The 22,578-nt window shown below is 41.5% G+C and overlaps 6 protein-coding genes across 6 annotated transcripts; 5 read left to right on the top strand and 1 right to left on the bottom strand.

Annotated features, from left to right (window-relative positions):
* The first annotated feature begins 1,811 nt into the window (after positions 1-1,811).
* On the top strand, positions 1,812-6,681 carry LOC108021708 (probable multidrug resistance-associated protein lethal(2)03659). Its single transcript, XM_017090542.4, has 7 exons — positions 1,812-2,089; positions 2,312-2,560; positions 2,684-2,837; positions 2,902-4,649; positions 4,707-5,916; positions 5,974-6,390; positions 6,443-6,681. The coding sequence occupies exons 1-7, from the start codon at positions 2,022-2,024 to the stop codon at positions 6,470-6,472; spliced, it is 3,876 nt and encodes a 1,291-aa protein (XP_016946031.3). The 5' UTR covers positions 1,812-2,021; the 3' UTR covers positions 6,473-6,681.
* Positions 6,682-6,844: 163 nt separating this feature from the next.
* On the top strand, positions 6,845-8,350 carry Nthl1 (Nth-like DNA glycosylase 1). Its single transcript, XM_017072799.4, has 4 exons — positions 6,845-7,010; positions 7,072-7,596; positions 7,656-7,826; positions 7,888-8,350. Exons 1-4 carry the CDS (start codon positions 6,867-6,869, stop codon positions 8,302-8,304), a joined length of 1,257 nt encoding a protein of 418 aa, XP_016928288.3. The 5' UTR covers positions 6,845-6,866; the 3' UTR covers positions 8,305-8,350.
* Positions 8,351-8,655: 305 nt separating this feature from the next.
* Positions 8,656-9,758, top strand: RPA2 (Replication protein A2). Its single transcript, XM_017074093.4, has 4 exons — positions 8,656-8,782; positions 8,843-8,904; positions 8,966-9,546; positions 9,611-9,758. Exons 1-4 carry the CDS (start codon positions 8,770-8,772, stop codon positions 9,687-9,689), a joined length of 735 nt encoding a protein of 244 aa, XP_016929582.1. The 5' UTR covers positions 8,656-8,769; the 3' UTR covers positions 9,690-9,758.
* A 359-nt stretch (positions 9,759-10,117) lies between these two features.
* On the top strand, positions 10,118-14,099 carry Mtp (microsomal triacylglycerol transfer protein). The gene is made up of 6 exons (XM_017090418.4): positions 10,118-10,347; positions 11,096-11,895; positions 11,950-12,880; positions 12,941-13,481; positions 13,548-13,715; positions 13,775-14,099. Exons 1-6 carry the CDS (start codon positions 10,281-10,283, stop codon positions 13,926-13,928), a joined length of 2,661 nt encoding a protein of 886 aa, XP_016945907.3. The 5' UTR covers positions 10,118-10,280; the 3' UTR covers positions 13,929-14,099.
* LOC108012550 (accessory gland protein Acp29AB-like) lies at positions 13,733-14,925 on the bottom strand. The gene has a single exon (XM_017078001.4). The coding sequence runs from the start codon at positions 14,904-14,906 to the stop codon at positions 14,121-14,123; it is 786 nt and encodes a 261-aa protein (XP_016933490.3). The 5' UTR covers positions 14,907-14,925; the 3' UTR covers positions 13,733-14,120.
* Positions 14,926-15,446: 521 nt separating this feature from the next.
* Positions 15,447-22,373, top strand: Su(dx) (Suppressor of deltex). Its single transcript, XM_017089536.4, has 7 exons — positions 15,447-15,729; positions 17,812-18,084; positions 18,148-18,290; positions 18,357-19,505; positions 19,568-20,490; positions 20,601-20,799; positions 20,860-22,373. Exons 2-7 carry the CDS (start codon positions 17,916-17,918, stop codon positions 21,127-21,129), a joined length of 2,853 nt encoding a protein of 950 aa, XP_016945025.3. The 5' UTR covers positions 15,447-15,729; positions 17,812-17,915; the 3' UTR covers positions 21,130-22,373.
* The last annotated feature ends 205 nt before the right edge of the window (positions 22,374-22,578 follow it).

The following is a 22,578-nucleotide window of genomic DNA, read 5'->3' as shown; positions in this document are numbered from 1 at the left end:
AACCATGGCAGGTCAGAGATCATAAAAAGGATGGTGTTTGTAAAAAAACCTATGAAATTTCCCAAAGGTATGCAGCTAAATGTTATAGATTGATTAGATTTAATATGTATAGGTTTGATTACCAATCTTTTCCAATTTCTGGGCAGAACGACTTAAAAAAACCCATATTTATAAGCCATTTTTATAAGATAATATAATTTCATCAAAATAAAAGAAATTCCTGAGAATCATACAAGGGTATTTCAGGATTCGATCCATCTGTATATTAATTCCTTCAATCCGATTCGATTCAGCCGGGAACAGTTGTCTTTACTTTACTTTAGTTGGGCAGGGTCACTTCAGCGAGTTGTCATACAGATAAATATGTTTATTTGCCCGGACTTACATTCCAGTGTGTCTCCGTATGGGTGTGTATCTGTGTGTTTTCAGAGCTGAGCATATATTTACCTTATTACTTCGCTTAATGCCAATACACGCCGTCCGCATATCTATTTCTCTGGTTCTTTTTCTTCATGTTTACGCTTTGTATTAACTCACATATCACTTTTTATTTCATAAATTCCCTTTTTCTTTTCCTTCTCTGTGTAGGTTTAATTTTTTTTATATTTTTCCCTGCCACTTTTGCGGTTAATTAAACCTTGCGGTCGCTTATTTTATGTAAATAAATGATAAAATATGCACACACATTTATGTTTATATTTATGTGAAAAAAAGTGCAGTTCGTGACCAGCTGCATCCGAATGAAGCTTGTGTGTATTTCAATTCGTTAGTTAATTTTTATTTGCTTATTGATAGCGGGCTAAACAAACGCTGAGAATGATGGATGGCTCAATTAACAAATATTTAAAGACGCAAAAAAATATTGATTTGTTAAGGAGTAAACAAGGTTGGGAAAATTAAACTTTACTTGGAAGAATTTTAAAAAAAACCGCCGCAATAAGTAAGGACATAGATGGCGAAACGAAGATAATTTTCTTCAGAACTTTGAAACGCAGTGAAGAAAACGTTTTTGACTCTATAAAGTATATATATTCTTGATAAGCATGGCCAGACAAGTCGATATAGGCATGTTCGGCTGTCCGTCTGGTTTATATTTTATATTTATTTATTTATTTCATAGGTCCTTTGTCTAAAATTAGTTATTTATGATAGTTCATCAAAAGTTTCGCTTAAAAATTATACACACTAATTTTATAATAGTAATTCCAAACTGAGTAAGGGTATTACTAAAACAAATAAAATTATTGTTGTTTACTCTAGTTGTTTTGGCTACTCTTGTTTTACGGCTAGTTAACAAATTTATTCGATCTACTTAGGCGACTACGCGTTCCCCTGTTAGAGGTGCTGGAACTACTACATGCAACAAAGTATTTATTAGTCAGAACTTATGTCGATCCGTTAAAATCTCTATACTCTATAAAAAAATGGATTGCGGATCTTCTTTTTGTAATGAAAACCTTGATAGGAATAAAAGTATATATAAAGGCATGCAGGAGAGTTATATTTATTTAATGCTTATCTATTCTAATAAAAATATTACAATTTCTTATGAAATAAAAATATTTTTCAGGTTCTTTGAATATTTCACTAATTACAAGGTAATGAGGGTAGAATTTTTTTATCAAATAAATAGAAGTTAATACTTATAATATAATACAAGTACTATTACATCTTAAAAGCTAAATAAAGAAGATTTTCACTTTGCTAGCAACATTAACTACCTAGATTATCTCCGAGATAATCTACGTCATCCAGGTGAGAAAAGTTCCGTGAGTTTTATCACTCGGCGAAAGGCACTTAAATATGAACCAGAACAAGTTGAAAAGCGAAACCCCACGGACGCTTTTATCTTACATTTTTTGATTGTTCAACGGAAAGTTTTAGTTTTAAGCCAAGTGAAAATTAGATATCCATTTTGATCCGAAATAGGTTTCGGAGTAAAGAGTGAAATTAAATAAAAATAATACCAAAAGACTATCAAAGTAAAATTATTAATTTGAATGATATAAATAATATAAAACATGCAGGCTAATAAGCTGCCGATAAATCCACGGGAATCTGCGGGGATTTTATCCATTTTAATGTTCTGGTATGTATTACTGGAATCTTCAAAAAAATTACATTAAAATGAACAAAGTTCAGTTATGTAAAAATAGACCCTTATCAGTAGATAACAGATGCTAAAAGATCACGTCTGTCTCTTCTGATGATTGTGTTTGTATAAACTTTAATGACAGTGGGTTGAGTAAACCCAATGTTATGCCTACAGTTATCATAATATTTTCTTAAACATGTGTATTATTTTCCACAGCTTCGCATTGCCCATTCTTTTCAAGGGCAGAAAAAAGACTTTAGAGCCCACCGATCTTTATACGACTTTAAAAGGACACAAAGCAGATACTCTGGGCGATAAATTCTTTGAGACTTGGCAGGCAGAAGCCAAGTCCTGTCGGGATGAAGCCAAAAAGGAACCAAGTATTTTAAAGGTTATAGCAAAGGTATTCGGATGGAAACTGTTCGTATCCGGCATATTTTGTGGATTTTTAGAATTGGGAACAAGGTTTGTAAGAAATTTTATTCTATAATAAAAAATACATATGTTTTCTAAATCAAATATTTATTACACTTAAATATTTATCACATCGTTAAATTATGTCTTATATGTCAAATCTCTTTTTAACAGAGCTACCTTACCACTTATTCTGGGAGCTCTGATATCCGAATTTACCAGAAATGGAAATGGAGATGGATTATGGGCTCAAATTTATGGAATAACCCTGATTATAACTACACTGTTTTCAGTTCTTATGTTTCATCCCTTTATGATGGGTATGATGGTGAGTTTGAAGAGTACATCCGTGTTCGTTTAAGTAACAATATGTTTAAATTTATTTTCTGTAGCATCTGGCCATGAAAATGAGAGTGGCCGTGAGTACGGCTATATACCGGAAAGCTCTTCGATTAAGTCGCACTGCTTTGGGAGATACAACGACGGGTCAAGTCGTTAACCTTATATCGAACGATCTAGGTCGCTTTGATCGGGCCTTAATTCACTTCCACTTTCTGTGGTTGGGTCCGTTGGAGTTACTCATATCTTCGTATTTCCTATACCAACAAATTGGAATAGCCTCACTTTACGGAATCGGGATACTACTTCTATATCTTCCGGTTCAAACATTTATGAGCAGACTCACTTCAAAGCTGAGACTGCAAACAGCCCTAAGAACTGATCAGAGGGTTAGGATGATGAATGAGATTATATCTGGTATCCAGGTGATTAAAATGTACACCTGGGAGAAGCCCTTTGGAAGACTAATCGAGAGACTGCGACGCAGTGAGATGAGCTCCATTCGCAAGGTGAACTATATCCGAGGTACTCTTCTATCGTTTGAGATTACTCTGGGTAGGATTGCGATATTCGTGAGCCTTCTGGGATTTGTCTTGATGGGCGGAGAATTGACTGCAGAGAGGGCTTTCTCCGTAACCGCTTTTTACAACATCCTGCGACGCACAGTGACCAAATTCTTCCCGAGTGGAATGTCGCAATTTGCGGAGATGTTGGTTACCCTTAGAAGAATTAAGGCATTTATGATGAGAGATGAAACTGAAGTTCCGGAACTTGAAGTTGGACATATAAATGCGCTTTTCAAAGCGAAACCCCTCGTGGAATTACAATCTTTTCGAGCACGGTGGAATCAGGACCACGTGGAACCCGTTTTGGATAATATAAACATTAGTCTGAAGCCACCGCAATTGGTGGCTGTCATTGGACCTGTGGGTTCGGGTAAATCCAGCCTAATTCAGGCTATACTTGGAGAACTTCCTGGTGAATCTGGAAAGCTGAAGGTCGAGGGAAAAATATCGTATGCCTCCCAGGAACCCTGGCTTTTCAACGCATCCGTTAGGGATAATATTCTATTCGGTTTGCCCATGGATAAGCAGCGATATCGTAAAGTCGTTAAAAAGTGTGCTTTGGAAAGAGATTTCGAGCTGCTTCAGGGAGATCGCACCTTTGTGGGCGAAAGAGGTGCCTCTCTATCCGGAGGTCAAAGAGCCAGGATCAGTTTAGCCAGAGCTGTTTATCGGCAGGCAGATACCTATCTCCTTGACGATCCTTTGAGCGCCGTGGATACCCACGTAGGTCGTCATTTATTCGAGGTGTGCATGCGTGGCTTTCTCAGAAATAAACTGGTGATCCTGGTTACCCACCAACTGCAATTTCTGGAGCATGCCGATCTAATAGTGATCATGGATAAGGGAAAAATAAGTGCTATTGGCACATATGACGAAATGCTGAAAAGCGGTCAGGATTTCGCCCAACTTTTGGCCAAAGAGACCCAGGAGGAAAAGGAAAATTCTGATGAGGTAAATGCATCTGGCGATGCGAAGGAGAATAAGTCAAATTACTCCCGCCAAAGCAGTGGTGTAAGTAGAAGCAGTATCACATCAGTGGATTCTGGAACGGAATCTGTATGGGAAGATGAAAGGCAACCCGTTGAGGAATCGCGATCCAAAGGAAAAATTGGATTGGACATCTATAAGAAATATTTTTCCTCGGGTTCAGGATGGTTTCTTGTTGTCCTGGTGGCATTCTTCTGCCTGGGCACTCAAATTCTGGCTTCCGGAGGGGATTACTTCCTGTCCTACTGGTAAGTAGTTTAATGAGTTGTATGTATTTTAAAATATTTAGTTCTTTACATTCACAGGGTAAAAAACAACGACTCCTCTTCTTTGTTGGATATTTACATATTTAGTGGAATCAATATAGCCCTAGTGATCTTTGCACTGGTTCGAACTCTACTCTTCTTCAGCATGGCGATGCACTCATCCACCCAGTTGCATAATACCATGTTCCAAGGTATTTCCCGAACTGCCCTGTATTTCTTTCACGCAAATCCCTCAGGCAGAATCCTAAATCGATTTGCCATGGATCTGGGACAAGTGGACGAAATACTGCCTGCCGTCATGCTCGATTGCATACAAATATTCCTCACAATCAGTGGAATTATAGGAGTTTTGTGCATCACAAATCCATGGTATTTGGTAAATACCATGACCATGTTTTTGGCTTTCCATTATCTTCGTAAATTCTACCTAAGTACTTCGAGGGACGTGAAAAGATTGGAAGCCGTAGCCAGATCTCCGATGTATTCGCATTTTAGTGCAACGTTGAATGGCCTTCCCACCATCAGAGCTATGGGTGCTCAGGAATTACTGACTAAGGAATACGATAACTACCAGGATCTCCACAGTTCAGGATACTATACCTTCCTCTCCACAAATCGAGCTTTCGGATACTATCTGGATCTGTTTTGCGTGGCCTATGTTATATCGGTTACCATAATGAGCTACTTTAATCCCCCGCTTGATAATCCCGGACAAATCGGTTTGGCTATCACCCAAGCTATGTCCATGACTGGGACTGTACAGTGGGGAATGCGGCAATCCGCAGAGCTGGAGAATTCTATGACGTCCGTGGAAAGAGTTCTGGAATATAAGAACCTGGAATCGGAAGGTGAATTCGAGTCTCCAGAGGAAAAGAAACCTCCCAAAAATTGGCCACAAGAGGGTGGGATTAAAGCGGAAGAACTTAGTCTGCGATACAACCCGGATCCCAAAACGGATAAAGTATTAAAGTCGCTGGATTTCGTTATCCAACCACGCGAGAAGATTGGCATTGTGGGAAGAACAGGTGCCGGTAAATCCTCCCTTATAAATGCCCTCTTCAGATTGTCCTACAACGATGGGTCCATGGTGATAGATGGTAGAGATATAGCTGAAATTGGACTACACGATCTACGCAGCAAAATCTCCATAATACCCCAGGAACCAGTGCTATTTTCCGGTACCATGCGGTATAATTTGGATCCCTTTGAACAGTATCCTGACGATAAGTTGTGGGAGGCCCTAGAGGAGGTGAGATATTGATAAAGTTATTCATCGCATCCTTACTTTTACAATCTTTTTTTATAGGTTCATCTTAAGAAGGAGGTATCCGAGTTGCCGAAGGGTCTTGAAAGTATGATCGCTGAGGGGGGTGCCAACTACAGTGTGGGTCAACGGCAGTTGGTCTGTTTGGCCAGGGCAATTCTCCGCGAGAACCGCATCCTAGTAATGGACGAGGCCACGGCAAATGTTGATCCTCAAACAGACGCCCTTATTCAGACAACCATTCGCCGGAAGTTCAAGAATTGCACTGTGCTAACCATAGCCCATAGGTTAAATACGATCATAGATTCGGATAAGGTAATGGTTTTGGATGCCGGCAGTCTGGTGGAATTTGGATCACCCTACGAACTTTTGACGCAATCCTGGAGCAAAGTATTTTATGGAATGGTCTTGCAGACAGGGCGGTCCAGTTTTGAACACCTTCTGAAGCTGGCACATCAGGTGAGTAAAGGCATTAATATTATACAGTTTTTTGGTAACGTTTTTTTTACAGACGCACGAAAGTAAATTGCTATCGGAATAAATGTCATTGGATGTTGGACATTTTTTTAAATAATTGTACATTTTGCTATTGTCTACAATGATGAGAATCTTATATGTAAATACATACGTAGTCCTAATCCATTTTGTTTAAAACAAAATAAGAAACTCATAAAAAAGTTGTAGAAATACCATTAAGCTATTTTAGATATAAGGCCGTTTTAAATAATAAAATGCAATGGTACACCTACATATGCTGAAAATTTCTTAACCTTAAATTTAACCGCGCAACAATTTTAAATAATAAAATGCAAAACATATGCTGAAAATTTCTTCATTTTAAATTTAACCGCGCAACACATTAAAGTATGACCGTTTAGTGGAAACCCTTTTGATTTTTATATCGAAATCGATAGGTTCAAAAAGTAAACAAACATATGAACGCGAGAAGAGCAGGAATTATATTAAATATGGCCAAAAATGTGAAGAAACTAACGTTGGCCAACAAATTGGCTAAACGAGGAGACGTGATAAAACCCACAGAGATAATAAGCCGACAGAATAGGGCTGATAATGTGAGGGTAAGTATTTCATAATATTATGATTATAGCAGAAGTAATGACGCAGTTTCTGAACTTTCAGGATATTGAGGATCTAGTGGGTGCGGCAGGATCTAGTAGCTCAATTTACTTCTCCCCGATTAGGACCCGCAAGCAGCGTCAAGTAAATGGAGAATCTCTAAAAATGGAACCACTTAAAATGGAATCCCTTAAAAAGGAACCCCTATCTCCAACTCGAGTTCCACCGAAAAAAAATAAAAAAGTAGATCATACGGTAACCAAAATTCAAGTTGGTTCCGCTACTGTAGTCAAATGTAAAGTGGTCCAAGAAGCTGCCGAATCTCCCATAATGACTGATAAGATCAAGAAGGAAATGGAATCACAAATAAAGCAGGAACTGAATATACAAGAGAGCCTAGAGGCCTTAAAAACTGTGAAAACAGAACTGGTTAACCAATTGGATCCAAATTTATATCCGGAAGTACAAGCACCACATCCCTTATGGTATAATCATTTAGAAAACATACGCATCATGAGAAACTCTAAAACTGCTCCTGTGGACACCATGGGATGCCATCGCTGTGCGGACTCCAAAGCAGATGCAAAGGTATTCTTAGTAAACAGGATACAAATTATGGAATATTTAAAATAATAATCATTTCACAGACCCAACGCTTCCAAAACTTAGTAGCCCTAATGTTGTCCAGTCAAACCAAGGATCAAACCACCTTTGAAGCCATGAATCGCCTTAAAGACCGAACTCTGACTCCACTTAAATTAAAGGAAATGCCAGTAACAGAACTGGAGAACTTGCTGCATCCCGTTTCTTTTTATAAGGTTAGACATATCACAATACAAACTCGTGAATTCTTATTCATCTTACGACTATCCATTGCAGAACAAAGCAAAATACCTCAAGCAAACTGTGGAGATACTTATGGACAAATATGATTCGGATATTCCGGATAATATCAAGGAACTTGTGGCTCTTCCGGGAGTTGGACCCAAGATGGCTCATATATGTATGGCAGTGGCCTGGAATAAAATCACCGGAATTGGAGTGGACGTTCATGTGCATCGCCTATCAAATAGATTGGGTTGGGTACCGAAGCCCACAAAGGAGCCAGAACAAACCCGGATCGCATTGGAGAAGTGGCTGCCCTTTAGCCTCTGGTCGGAAGTTAATCATCTATTCGTTGGATTCGGCCAAACCATTTGCACCCCAGTGAAACCTAATTGCGGAGAATGCTTAAACAAGGATATTTGTCCTTCGGCCAACGTTGAAGTAAAACCAAAAAAGAAGAGGGACCGATAGTAACATATATTGCATGCCATGATTCAATACCAACGTTTTTAAAATTAGCAGTATTGAGCAATGAATTGAGTTAACAATCTCAGGAAGAATAAGTTCCAAAGGGACTAAAAGTCCAAAGTGTTCCATTGAACTAAGATAAGAACATTCAGAAAAACCTAAAGGCTTGTTATAATTTTTCATTTACACTCACTCCATTAAAAACATTTTTAAAAGTTAAGGTTACTATTTGGATTAAAAAGAAAATATAAAAACCACAATTGTGTTTTTTAAATGCAAGGGTATGTTTTTGTAGAAATATATTTCAATTTATTTCCGTATTTAGTATATACCAAAAATATGGTATTCTTTCAAATGTCACCTACGGTCACACTTGCAACTACAAATTCGCGCGTTTTGTTGTTTACCGGCGCCCTATTGTAAAATTCATTTAAAAAACTTAATTCTAAGCAATAAAAAGGCAGCAAAATGAACGATTCATGTAAGTAGCTGCCCTATCCTTACGAAAATAATGAAATCAATGGTTAAAACTCGATTATAGTTGGAGATTTCAATGCCACACAAACTGCGCCCGCTGGAGCCGCCAGCAATCAGAAGGGAGAGGTGAGTGAATAAAACACAATTATTCCATAAGTTGTACATGTCTTTGGGTACCTTAATATAGGGAATAGTGCCCCTGGTGATTAAGCAGATTGTGGATGCCCCCGAGGGCAATATCGAGTTGTTCGGCATGCAATATGCCATGGCCTGTGTGGTGGGCATAGTGCGAAATGTCGAGACTTCCTCGACGAAGATTACTTACACCCTGGAGGATCATAGTGGCAGGATTGATGCGCACTATTGGCTGGAGGAGGGCGACGCCCTGAAGGCCCCCGAAGTCATGGTCAACAACTATGTGAAGGTCTATGGCACCACACGATCGCAGGGGGGTCAGAAAACCTTGATGGTATTCAAGCTGCTGCCTGTTTTGGACCCCAACGAGGTGTGCACCCATCTCCTGGAGGTGCTTAATGCCCGCTACAGGGCCGAGGATTACCAGAACAAGGGGGGATCTGGTGCAGTGGCTTCTTCAGGCTCCGGCTCCATAGCCGATTTTACCGCCTCCCAGAGCTCAGCCATTGTGAGTGGGCTGGATCCCAAGCAGCAGGCTGTCTTCCAAGCCATTAAGAGCAATGTCTCCGAGGAGGGCATCTCCCGTAAGGAGCTGAAAGCCAAGTTCTCACACATCAGCGACTCCGAGTTGACGTAAGCGATATTTTACCAGTTTCTATTCCATGCACAATTGTGAAATTTTCGTTTATTTTTCTAGCAACATTCTGGACTTCATGATTTCCGAGGGACACATTTATTCCAGCATTGATGCAGATCATTTCATCTGCACCATGTAAATCGAATCTTAAATCCACAAATTGTAATTCTTAAAATGCGTATTAAATATATTAAGTTTATAAAAAAAACTCACCAAAATGAATCCAATTTTATGAAAACTTGGATGGCTAAGTCCTGGGATACGAACAAATAAAGATACAAAAGAATGTACTACATTGGGTACATTATTTGAGAATTATAAATCTAAAAATACTTATTAATTATTAAAAGAAAAGAATCTGGTAATTGGATTAACTGATTGTCCTCAGCTAAAAAATTGAATGCAAAACATAAAATATTATATTTTTAGGTTAAATAAATCCGGTGGCGCCCTCTAGGTGGTTCGATCAGCTGTTTATTTTCACCACGGTTCAGACTATCAGCTGTTTGACACTTACGTTTGCCTTACGCTGAAACCCTTACGTTTGCTTATATTTCCCTTACGTTTGCCGACATCGGCTTTTGTTATTTTTCTCTCCTCGCGGTCGGTCGGTTTTAATAGAATTCTGCCTTAATCGCCGGCTTAACAACAGTCTTATCAATGAATTAGCTTAAATTCCTCAGCTCAGCCAATAAAGCAAGCACAAAGTCGAACAAAAGGCACTTGAAACATGGAGAAACAACATAAAAACTGGTTGCAATCTCTGCTTCTTCTCGCACTCTTTTTTGGAAGTTTCGGTGAGTTTTAATGCCAATTAAATAATGTTTAATGGGGTAAATAAGTTTTGGCGGATTCAAAAGCACGTAGAAAGTTTATAGTAAAGTTGAATGAACCCTTTCTTGCTGCGTTCACCCACACAACAAGTGATAAACAACAACATTGACATTGCCGCTCCTCCACACAAACAAAAAACCGATGAGAACTTTTATCTGACACACTTTCCAATTGGAGCAGCTGATTTTGGACAGTGGGACGAAAAGGTAGCAAAGGTGTTAAAGTTTTGAAGGTCAATGAAATTATTTGTAAAAGGTGTTAATTTAAAGCTTTTCATTGATAGACACAATTCATTAAAATAAAATAGACTTATTTTTGTTTTGTACACGTCATTCGAATTATTGTCTACGCTAATTCCCACTATAAATTAAATTTTATTAATTTTTAAAACTTAAACTTGCAATTTTTTGGGATAACAAAATATACAATCTTTAAAGTTCTTGAAAACACCAGAACACCCGAGACTAGCAGACCTTTGCTATCTATCACCCCATCCCTTTATTGTATTATCTCTTCCTCAAACACATTCTTCCACTATTGGAAATAATGCCGCCCACTGTGCGGGCCACTTGTTGATAACCTCGACCCAGGCTAAATAAATGAAAAAATATCAGCTTGTAGCTGTGCTTCTGGGTGAAAGTTATAACAATTCGATTTACTAATGACGTGTTCCATTCTTTCTTTCTGTCTTCTTTGCCCACATTTCTGTAGACGAGGGAAGAGCGGCTTTAGTCCCTCCGAACAGCCAGCAAATCTTCAAGCTGCAAAATCAAGTAATTCTCGAAGACCTGACGGGAGGTTCAAATGCCAAGGAGACCAGTTATAAATTTGAGACCGACCTTAAAATCAGTTCGGTCTGGAGTCGGGATGAAGTACAGCTACTGGAGGTCTTTATCAGCGGAAGTCGGGTGGATGCTTCTGGAAAATCTCGTCCCATTACCCAGATACCCGACAGACCTTTTTACATAAGTCTGGTTAAGGGACAGCCTGAAAAGGTCATAGCACATAGTTCAAAAGATCAGTCCGTGCTCAATTTGAAGCGCGGAATAGCGTCACTTCTGCAGTTGAGGCTAGATGGCTCACAGGAGGAGGAATTGGATGTTTCTGGCCTGTGTCGAGTGTCCTACAAAGTGAAATCCTCAACGAAAGTGGAGAAAACCAAAAGAGATTGTTCTCTATGGGATCTCAGGGTAAACTATCACCCAGAGGAAGCTCTGGGCATCACTCAGCAAGCCCAGGAGCAGGTCTCCTACGAACTTTCTTCGGGGGGAACTCTTCTGAAGGCAGAGTCCCTGGAGGGTCACCGCCTAAGCCTAGCAGCCAAACCGGATGTGGGAAGCTCTGTGAAGAGTACTCTTATCCTGCAACACATCTCCCAAGGATCGGAGGAAGTGAAACAGCTGGAACTGGATAGCTTGGAGGAGGTCATCCAGAGCCTGCTAGACTGGAATCGCGTTTTCGAGTTGGAATCCGATGTAGATGGCATGATCAGCGAGATCAAGGAGCAAACTGTAAGCTAATGACTAAAGATTTGGAATTTTAAATTAAATATATCTATTTTTCAGCTTGAGGAACAACTGAAGGCTTCTCTGAAGGAACTGCAATCCGAGGACGTGGGCAAATCTTCATTGGCTCTGGCTTACGTCAAACTAATCCCCTTGGCTCGCATCACAAGGCAAGAACACTTCGTAGATCTGCTCAATGAGCACACACAATTGCTGCCCCAGTTGGTTGATCTTTTGGGAGCCGTTCAAACCTTTGATGCTCATAATGCCACCTTTGGATTCCTCTACAAAGAGGGGGAAACCACAAACGAGCAATTGGAGCTGCTGGAGAAATACTTGCAGTCCCTGGCTGTGGCCACGCATCCGGATAGGAAAATTGTTGAACACCTGTATGGAATACTAGAGTGGGAGTCTATCCAAAAGCAGTTGAAGCTGAGGGAAAGCATTATCCAAACTCTGGCCACCTTAACGCGTCAAAGCAGGTTCGATGTGGAAGATCCATTGCTGCAGAAGGTGCGAACTTATCTCCTGCAAGGTCTCTCCTCCAAGGAGCCCACATTGTATATCAGGGCGTTGCAGAATCTCCAGGATCCCGCCACTATTGATTCCCTGCTGGAGCAGACCCAAAGTGACGAGGAGCATAATTTATCGGTGGCTGCTTTGCAGGCCCTGAAAGCTTTTCCTTCGCGCAGTTTTAGTCCCTCGCATCGCAAGCAGTTTGAAAGTATTTTCTTCCAGCAAAAGCGGCGCTTCGATAGCTCTGCTCGCACTCTAGCTCTGGATATTATCCTATCGCTCAGGCCAAGCCAAGAGCAATTGGGTCACCTGTTGGACTATTTGGCCTCCAATGATCGCCAATTCGAGATCAAAACCTATGTGCTGCAAAAGCTGCGAATGCTAGCTGAGCAGTGTCCTCGATTCAGGGCTTTGTTTGAAAAGGAGCTGGCTAAAAGGAAACAGGTCAACAACTACAATGTGCTGGGACAAAAGGGTAAGTGTTTTGCTTCTTTATCCTTAATAAATAACCAATCTATTAAACAATCATTTGTAGGTCTGACGACAGTCCTCACCCGCCAGCTTTCTGTGGCTCCTGCCTTCAATGAATCTCTACTAAGTACCCAGGAAGTGTACCAGGGAATCCTCAAGCGTGGCTCTGTGGAATTTCTGCTCCATGCGGGACGCTCCCAAGCCAGCAGCTTCAAATTGGGCATATACACTGCCGGTTTAGGTTCGCTGGTGGGCGATAGTGACTCCGATGATGGAAATTACCAAATCCCAGCGGATGATGAACTGGGTGGCGAGGAAACGGTCACCGCCGGCATGGAGATTAGTGTGCAGGGCGCCCAGCTGCGACCCCTGATCTTTTTCAACGGTCAAACGGAGTTAATGGGTCACGTGTGGGGAGGAAGTGCCTCAGATTCGACGCCCGCCTACCAGGCAACTACCTTGGCCCAGGACAACGAGCACTACATAATCCTGGCATCAGGAGCCACTCTTCATTGGCGAGTGCTGGGCGCCAGGAGTGTGGATCTCAATGGCAAGGTGGGATTCAGCCTGTGGAATCGGAATGCTCAGACAGAGATTCAGCAAAAGTGAGTCGAATGCCACAAATTCAATGAAGTGATTAGCTAATCTTGATTTTTTTTTTCTATCCTTAGTACTGGTAGCGCTGTCCTAGGTCATGTGGCTGTTGGTTTCACCTATGCGAAATTAGTTCATGATTTCAGTCTCACTCACGAACCAAAATTAAGTCTGAATGCTGATCTGGACTTCTACAGTGGCATAAAGTTGTGCATGCAACTTCAGCGACCTGAACAGCTGCTCAAGTGAGTTTCTCCAGGCATATTTATAAATCATCTTTATTAACTCTATATTTTTTGCCCAGACAAACCTCCACTCGTTCTGTGTTCCTACAGTCCGTGGAGCGACCTTATGCCAAACATGTGCGTGCCACATTGTCGCACAAAACTGCGGGCTGCACTTTCGCCCTCAATCAGAAAAACAACGAAATGTGCAACGTTATATTTAGCGAGCAATAGAGATTAATGGAGATTCCTCATATAAAAAGAGATAAACATTTGATATATTAAAAACTCAGAGATTAAGACTCAGTATAGTTGTAAAAGAAAACGAACAAAGGCAATCTAATTTAAAAAAAAAAAGTTGTTTTATTTAAAAATGGTAAATATTATTTTCCTCTACGTTTAATACATGCTGACTTTTTATATTTTTTACTTATTTTCCTCCTCTGACTGACAAATAAACCGGAAACTATAGTTGCAAGGATAATCGTACATTTCACCATTATAGAGGAATACGCAGTCGGAAGTGTCCAATCGAGTTGGACGAATTGTTGCCCATTTAAGAAAAGGAGCTGGCTTCCCGGTGGCCACGGACAAGAATTCGTCCTTGTGGCCCAAGTCATTGATGCCCAGCCAGTAATGAGTGTCCTTCTTGAGACTCCCCTGAAGGGCGGACAGTTCCTCTTGGTCCTTAATGTCAGCCAGTTGGCCTCCCATATTTCGACAAGATTTTGAAGCAGAGGACCAATTCTTCTCAGTTAGCTTTTCAATATAAAAGTATTTCGAGCCAATTTGTTCGAATCCCAGATATTTAAGTTTAGTTTCAACTGTGAGTAATGTTTCTTGTAGAACTGACAGTTGGCTTTCCAACTCATCAAGTCTATCAGTCGCGTTCTGCTGGTTGATATCCATAGTTTTATGTTGGTTATCCAATGAGTTTTCAAATGTTGATTGTTTTTCTTGCAAGGCAGTCAGTTGACTTTCCATCGTGTACTGCCTCACCAGGACCTCGTTGGATTTTTTTGGATCACTGGGATTCCTGTGATCCTGCGGGATGGTTAAGTGATTCAACACCGGTGTTAAAACACCAAGGCAGAGTCCCCCACATTGGTTGGGAGGATCTTTTAAAATGCAATCGGATTTGGTCTCTGCAAAAACTCCATGACAATTCAAAGCTATAACCCCACATATTAACACAATCGCTAGTTTCAGCATTTTAATCACTTATTACCAGTTAACCCGAATGTTTTTAATGTACTGAATCCTCGTTTTTATACCGAATACTCTTATTTGTTTAAACACATTCAGTTGGGTGATGAATATTGATGGGCCTGATTATTTATTTGCAGAAAAACCCAAACTCAAGTCACATTGTACATGCGACTATTCCATAAGTACACGCAGTTGTACGACTTCACTGTGTCAGGATAGTCTTCGCCCCACTTCATATAGGTGTGTTTTTACTCGCCCTTTTTCACCATATCGTTTTTTTTTTTGCCTAAAATTTACTTTTTTATACAATATTAAGGGCGGTATTTTTCAAAACCAGTAGGCTACACCAATTATTATCCTTTTTAACCAAATCTGGCAACTCTAAATCCACAAAAAGGTTCGAAACATGTCTAATGGCCAAAACTCGTTTAGCGGTGTCATCCACCTGTCAATTTAATAAGACCGTACTCTTGGTATTTTCGAATGCATAAAAATGGTATTAAAAGTATGTTTTTTAGACCCGAACTGTATAATCCACAGATAATACCGCGGGTCACACTGCTAAGAATTCGGTTTGCAAGCGAAACAAAATAACAAATAAACAATTAGTGCAGCGATATTAGCTACATGCAATTACGTGGACCAAAGCGTGGGCGGCATCGGTGAATCGTGCTCTATTCTAGCCAACTACTTTTCGGCCCAGGAAAACTCTATTAAGAATTCCCCGCACACACACATGCAGCCGCACACAGGAGACAACAACCACACACACAGGCGCAAGTTGTAGGAGCACCAGAGGAAGAAGAAGAAGCAGCAGCAGCAGAAGGTAAGGCGCAGGTAGAAAAAGAGGAAGAGGAGAAACACCCAGAAATTGCTAAAAACAAAAAGAACACATTCTTTTTTGCATTGGAATTTGCAAGCGGTAAGACACGGCGTCAACGAGTGCAAGCGAGACGGAAGTCGCGACCTTTGCCTCAATTACAAACAAACACCACACATACACACTTAAGGAGTGGGAGTGGGAGAGGTAGCGCTACCTTCTTTTTTTGGCGTGCGTTACATGACCACGAATAAATATATATATATATGTACAATGTACAAACATATATATATAGTGGCAAGTGTAGCTGTGTGGGTGACTAAGCCCTACGGTCGATAATTCAAGGAAGTTCAAGTTCCCCTTCCCAGAAAGTGCATTCTTGATTTATTGACAGCTGTTGCTGATTATTCCACTGTGTTTTTTTCGTTTTCGCTTTTCCTGCCCCACACAAGATAACTCCCCTTTGTTCTTTGGTATTTACAGTGCCCACTGATAAACATTTGACTAGTGGGGGGACCCCATGATAAGCGCGAAATAAGCCGGAAAGTGCGTGCCAATTGATCGGGCTAGATGTCTCATTTAAAAGCGATGGATAGCGATTCTAAGTCAATTTGCATTTCAATCTGGCGACAGAATTTAACTAGTAAACAAATAACAAACAAGCTGCACTTGCTCACGTGTTCTCGCCAAATTAATGCAGTAAAAACCCAAGCAAAAGGGAAATCGCCACTAGTACATAGGGAGAAAAGTCTATTAACATTTCAATAATAAATCATAACTAGCATTTCTTATAGTTTAATTGCTTATAAAAGGTCAGTAAATGAACCCGGCTTTTTTTTCTTAATTGAACAAATGACCCCTACATCTTAACTCAACAATCAATCATTTTTCTCTGTGTATACAATCAATATGCAATGGCCATTCAACAATTGAAATTGAATTCATTTACCGTTTTCTTTTTCGTGTCGTCGATGACTCACATGGCAACATTATTATACAATCTATTGTGAGAGTCGGGGTGTTTGCTATCAAAATTATAGATGACCAGCAATCGTCGAGGAAATTGTACGAAAAAAAAGTACAGAAACACACACGCACACGCCCGTGATAGTCGCGAATTATGGCGAAAATTAATAGCCCATATACAGTGCATCCCAGTAGTGTAATGTCATTCATGGGTTGCACATTGTAGGTAATTCTTTATCAGTAAATTTGAGCTGACTTCAATCATTTGTGTTTCTCGTGTTCCATTACTCATCGTTAGTTATTTACATTCACTTATTTTTTTTAACAAATTGCTCACAATTATACCTTGTTTTTTCTTATCAGTATCCAAAAATTTATTCCGGACATTGTTTTCTTAGCTTACCCATGACTTATATTAATATTTATTATTCAAATATGACTTATAATGCGTTAAAGTAATATTATTCTGTGAAATATAGTCGTTATAACATCCTTAAGCAAATTTACAATTAAATTACCCGAAGTTAGTGTACGATCATTTTAAGAAGCACTGTACAATACCGCCAACAGTAACACAAAAAATCGTGGCTTACAAAATGTTAGAGGAGTTTATAACACGAAAAAAGTGAAGGCCTATTAGCTAACAATATTATTGCAATACTGTCGTTTACATTATATACTACACAAAGCTAAACAACTATATCTTATCTGCGGCTAGTCGCTTTCATAATAAAATAGAGCTGGCATTATCTTTCTCGCAAGATTAGGCTTTTAAATAGTCAAGAGTTAAATGGGCCTAAACAGAACTGAACAACATTGTTTTCTCACCTAGAGAGCACTTGATAAATCCATTTTAAGATAATACAACTTGTGTTTGTGATCTGTTATTTCCTTAACGCTAGACCTTAAAAATATGGTATTGGATTAGCTTTTATTCAACAAAGGGTGGTAATAAACGCTTCCTTTTCGACAATGTTGTACTTTTGTTGGTTATTGATAAACCATTTACGTATGTAGACTATGTTCCGAACTTATCTTATCAACTCCCGAACACGCAATTTCCCATTCGATACTTTTCTTTCCACCACCAATGCCGTACTCAATGCTCGCTTTCTCTTTCAGAACGACAGCTCCCCGAGGTGGTGAAGGTCACTCAGAGGGAGGAATACACCGCTGAGGAGGCGGAGGAGGAGCACCAGGAGCACACACACACACTCAGCCACTAAATGGCCGATGGAAATGGGCTGCCAACGGGTGCAGCTTCCGGCGTCATGGAGGTCGGCCCATCAGTGAATGGAGCTGGAACCGCCAGCCCCACGCCCACCTCCAGTTCGGGGGCGGGAGCGGGGGCTAGTGGGAGTGCCAATCAAGGATATCATCAATTAAGCGTGACAAGTGAGCAAACAAAAGAAACAGCAGGCAAAAGAAACAATCAATAATGCCCCGAAATCCTTTCAGTTGAGGGGGCTTCGCTGCGCAACAATGGCTTCCTTAAGCCAAATCCCTACGTGGAGCTCCTGATCGACAGCAAGAGTAAGCGGAAGACGGACTTGGTTAAGAACAGCTATCTGCCGAAGTGGAACGAGGAGTTCACAGTTCTGGTGAGTAGAGGAAATAATTACTAAGGGCCATTAATTGGTAATCTGAAACTGTTTTTCCGCCCGTAGATAACACCCAACTCCACACTGCACTTCAAGGTGCTGGATCACTCCAGTTTCCGTAAAGATGCCATGCTGGGAGAGCGGGTCATCAACCTGGCGCACATCCTACAGCACTACAACGGACGCTGCGAGTTCCTCGAGCTGACCATAGACCTGTTTGTCACTAGCAAGTCGGACAACCGCCAGACGAAGAGCGGCGAGCTGGTGGCCATTCTCAATGGCCTCAAACTGGATATGAGCAAGCTGCAGATTCAACCAGCGGGCGTCCAACAGAACGGCAATCCACCCGTCCAGGCTGTTAATCCGTCGGTGGTCAGTGAAGCGGCCGCAGGACACAGTTGCACGATTTACGGTGGCGTGCGAGCGCGGATGCGACTTCGCTCGGCAAGTGGCAACAGCAATGGTGGAGAAAGCCGCTCTCCCTTGCCGAACGGAGGGGCGGATCACAGAAGATCTGCGCCAGCTCCGCCCGTGTGGGAACAGCAGCAACAATCCCCGAATCAACCGCAACCCCTGAGAATGGTTAATGGCAGTGGGGTGGCTGTGCCGCAAACAGCACCGTATCCACAGCAGCCTCCAGCTCCCGCACTTGCTCGTCCTCTAACCCAAGTGTACGGAGCGCTGCCAGAGAACACTCCGCCATCTGGTGTTTATTTGCCGGCAGGAGGAGGAGCGGCAGTCGCAGCAACTGGAGTTTCAGGCCCACCCATGGAGCAGTCCGGAGTTGGACTGCCCGTGAGCCAGAGCACAGATCCGCAACTGCAAACACAACCGGCTGATGATGAACCCCTGCCGGCTGGCTGGGAGATCCGCCTGGATCAGTATGGGCGGAGATACTATGTGGATCACAACACACGATCCACTTACTGGGAGAAACCGACGCCACTGCCGCCGGGTTGGGAGATCAGGAAAGATGGACGTGGTCGAGTTTACTACGTGGATCACAACACAAGGAAGACCACCTGGCAGAGACCCAATAGCGAGCGCTTGATGCACTTCCAGCACTGGCAGGGTCAGAGGGCTCACGTTGTTTCCCAGGGCAACCAGCGATACCTGTACTCCCAGCAACAACAGCAGCCAACGGCGGTGACCGCGCAGGTGACGCAGGACGACGAGGACGCACTGGGAGCGCTGCCAGATGGATGGGAAAAGAAGGTAAAACCGTTGGCTTGTTTGTTAAATTATAGTTAATTAAAATTATTCTTTCCCTTTAACAGATCCAATCGGATAACCGAGTGTACTTTGTTAACCACAAAAACCGAACCACCCAGTGGGAGGATCCACGTACTCAAGGGCAGGAGGTGAGCCTAATCAACGAGGGCCCGCTACCACCCGGTTGGGAAATTCGCTACACAGCAGCCGGTGAGCGCTTCTTTGTGGACCACAATACGCGACGCACCACCTTTGAGGATCCGCGACCAGGAGCACCCAAGGGCGCCAAGGGGGTGTACGGAGTTCCACGCGCCTACGAACGCAGTTTCCGCTGGAAACTCTCGCAGTTCCGGTACTTGTGCCAGAGTAACGCTCTGCCATCGCACATCAAGATCACGGTGACGAGGCAAACCTTGTTCGAAGATTCCTACCATCAGATCATGCGCCTGCCCGCCTACGAATTGCGGAGAAGGCTTTATATAATATTCCGTGGCGAGGAGGGACTGGATTATGGTGGCGTATCTCGCGAGTGGTTCTTCCTGCTTTCCCACGAGGTCCTGAATCCCATGTACTGTCTGTTCGAGTACGCAAACAAGAACAACTACAGCCTGCAGATAAATCCCGCCTCGTACGTCAATCCCGATCACCTGCAGTACTTCAAGTTCATTGGTCGCTTCATTGCGATGGCCTTGTATCATGGACGATTTATCTACAGTGGATTTACAATGCCGTTTTACAAGCGCATGCTGAACAAGAAGTTGACCATCAAGGACATCGAGACGATCGATCCGGAGTTCTACAACTCTCTTATCTGGGTGAAGGATAATAACATCGATGAGTGCGGCTTGGAGCTGTGGTTCAGTGTGGATTTCGAAGTTCTCGGCCAGATAATCCATCACGAGTTGAAGGAGAACGGAGAAAAAGAACGGGTGAATGAGGAGAACAAGGAGGAGTACATCACGCTGATGACAGAGTGGCGAATGACGCGGTAAGTCCTATATGAAATAAGTGATACATTGTCAAATTAAGGCTATCAGTAAATTAAAATATGAGATTTTTATATATTTATATATGGTTTCCCTACTTATCTGTTTATAGTGGCATTGAGCAGCAGACGAAGACGTTCCTGGAGGGCTTCAATGAGGTGGTGCCTCTGGAGTGGCTCAAGTACTTCGATGAGCGCGAACTGGAGCTGATCCTGTGCGGCATGCAGGACGTGGACGTGGAGGACTGGCAGCGCAACACTATTTACAGGCACTACAACCGCAACTCCAAGCAGGTCGTCTGGTTCTGGCAGGTGGGTGACCTTACAAACTAAGTGCCAAATGGCCACTAATCCGGGTAATTGCTTTTGCAGTTTGTTCGCGAGACGGATAACGAGAAAAGGGCTCGCCTGCTGCAGTTTGTGACGGGCACATGCCGAGTGCCAGTCGGTGGATTCGCCGAGCTGATGGGCTCCAACGGACCACAGCGCTTCTGCATCGAGAAGGTGGGCAAGGAGACGTGGCTGCCGCGCTCGCACACCTGTTTCAATCGATTGGACCTGCCGCCGTACAAGAGCTACGATCAGCTGGTGGAAAAGCTGACCTTTGCCATCGAGGAGACTGAGGGCTTCTGCCAGGAATGAGTGGCAGTCGATTTGTGGTCGGTTTGTTGATTAATGTTTAATTCCAGTTGAGCGCCTGCGTTACCATCCCCGTCCCCACCTCCGCCTCCCTATCCACATTCCCCTCCCCAGTGCCCACTACCCCTTCCCATTCGACGACCACGTTGCGTTAAATAGTTACTGTTATTATTATTACATACGTATGTATTACTACTGTATACTGTAAACACAAAACACACACTTTTGTCTGTCTATTCCTATGTTCGCCACCAATATCAAATGAAAGATTTGTTTTGAGTGCGAAATTTGTAAACGATATATGTATGAATGTATTGAGAGCCTATTTTAGAGTTATTTATAATTGGTTAGACATAATTTCATAATTCCTCTTTGTAAATTTCAAACATATTTTCAACAATTCGTTTCTGTTAATCCTCTTTTACCTCTCTATCTGCAATTGTAATTGTCGATACATTTTTTCCGTCTGTATTTTTTACGCCGATAAATAAAACCACCTTAAAGTTCAGCTAAGCCTTGATGATACCACAATTCCCAATTTATGTTCAAGGTATGCAAATACAATTTTCTAGGCATATCTTCGTTTTGGCTCACAGCAAGCTGCTCAGCAATCGCAACTAAATGTTACGTTTTCGCCATAAGATTGCACTCTGATTGCTTCTAGTTCAATTGTACAACGAGCCCCGGCTTGCATGTTTTTAACCACTATTGGTGAATTTATATTTGTATTGATACGCTCCACTTGTAAATAGTTTACTCAACCAAATTCTAATTGTTAACGAACTGAGTTTGGTTTACTGGCAAACTGTTTTTAACTGTTCGATTGTTTATCAAGTATACACACAAATCTAAATAGAAACTATATTTTAAATATGTATATCCACACTAACGAACACATCCACACAGGAGATATCGTGAGAACTTGAAACACCGCAAAGCAAACAAAATACGTTAGGGTTTTAACATACAAACAAGAGAATACACTTAAACCAATAATAAATTCAAATAGCAATAATTGTTGTTAACAAAACTATAAAGTGAGAGATCGACGGCAGCGATACATATATTAATTACGCTACATAAATGTGCAGACTAAGACAAATCGGAGAATAAGGAGGAGCGACGTATATAGGGTTGATTGTGTACGATTACATATTAAATATATATTATATATTAAATAGATTTTATTTAGTTTAATGCAATGTGTACTGTATTATATAAAATAAATGCAAAATTATTTAGTGATACACAGCTGAGTAATTATTCATCATGCCCCAAAAATCCTTGAGGGCATTTCGGATGTGTCGACACTGCGGTTAGTTTTCGCTTAGTCAGCTGCCAAATCGGTGATGCGGCAATAAATTTAATTATTTTAAGCGCATTTTTGGGCAGCGCTAGCATTTTAATGCCCCGCAATTAAAATGTATATCAAATATGTAAAAATCGCATTTC

The sequence above is a fragment of the Drosophila suzukii genome, chromosome 2L (assembly GCF_043229965.1).
Source record: "Drosophila suzukii chromosome 2L, CBGP_Dsuzu_IsoJpt1.0, whole genome shotgun sequence".
Lineage (NCBI taxonomy): Eukaryota > Metazoa > Arthropoda > Insecta > Diptera > Drosophilidae > Drosophila > Drosophila suzukii.
The sequence above is the reverse complement of the archived record's forward strand: the minus strand, read 5'-3'. Positions and strand labels throughout refer to the sequence as shown.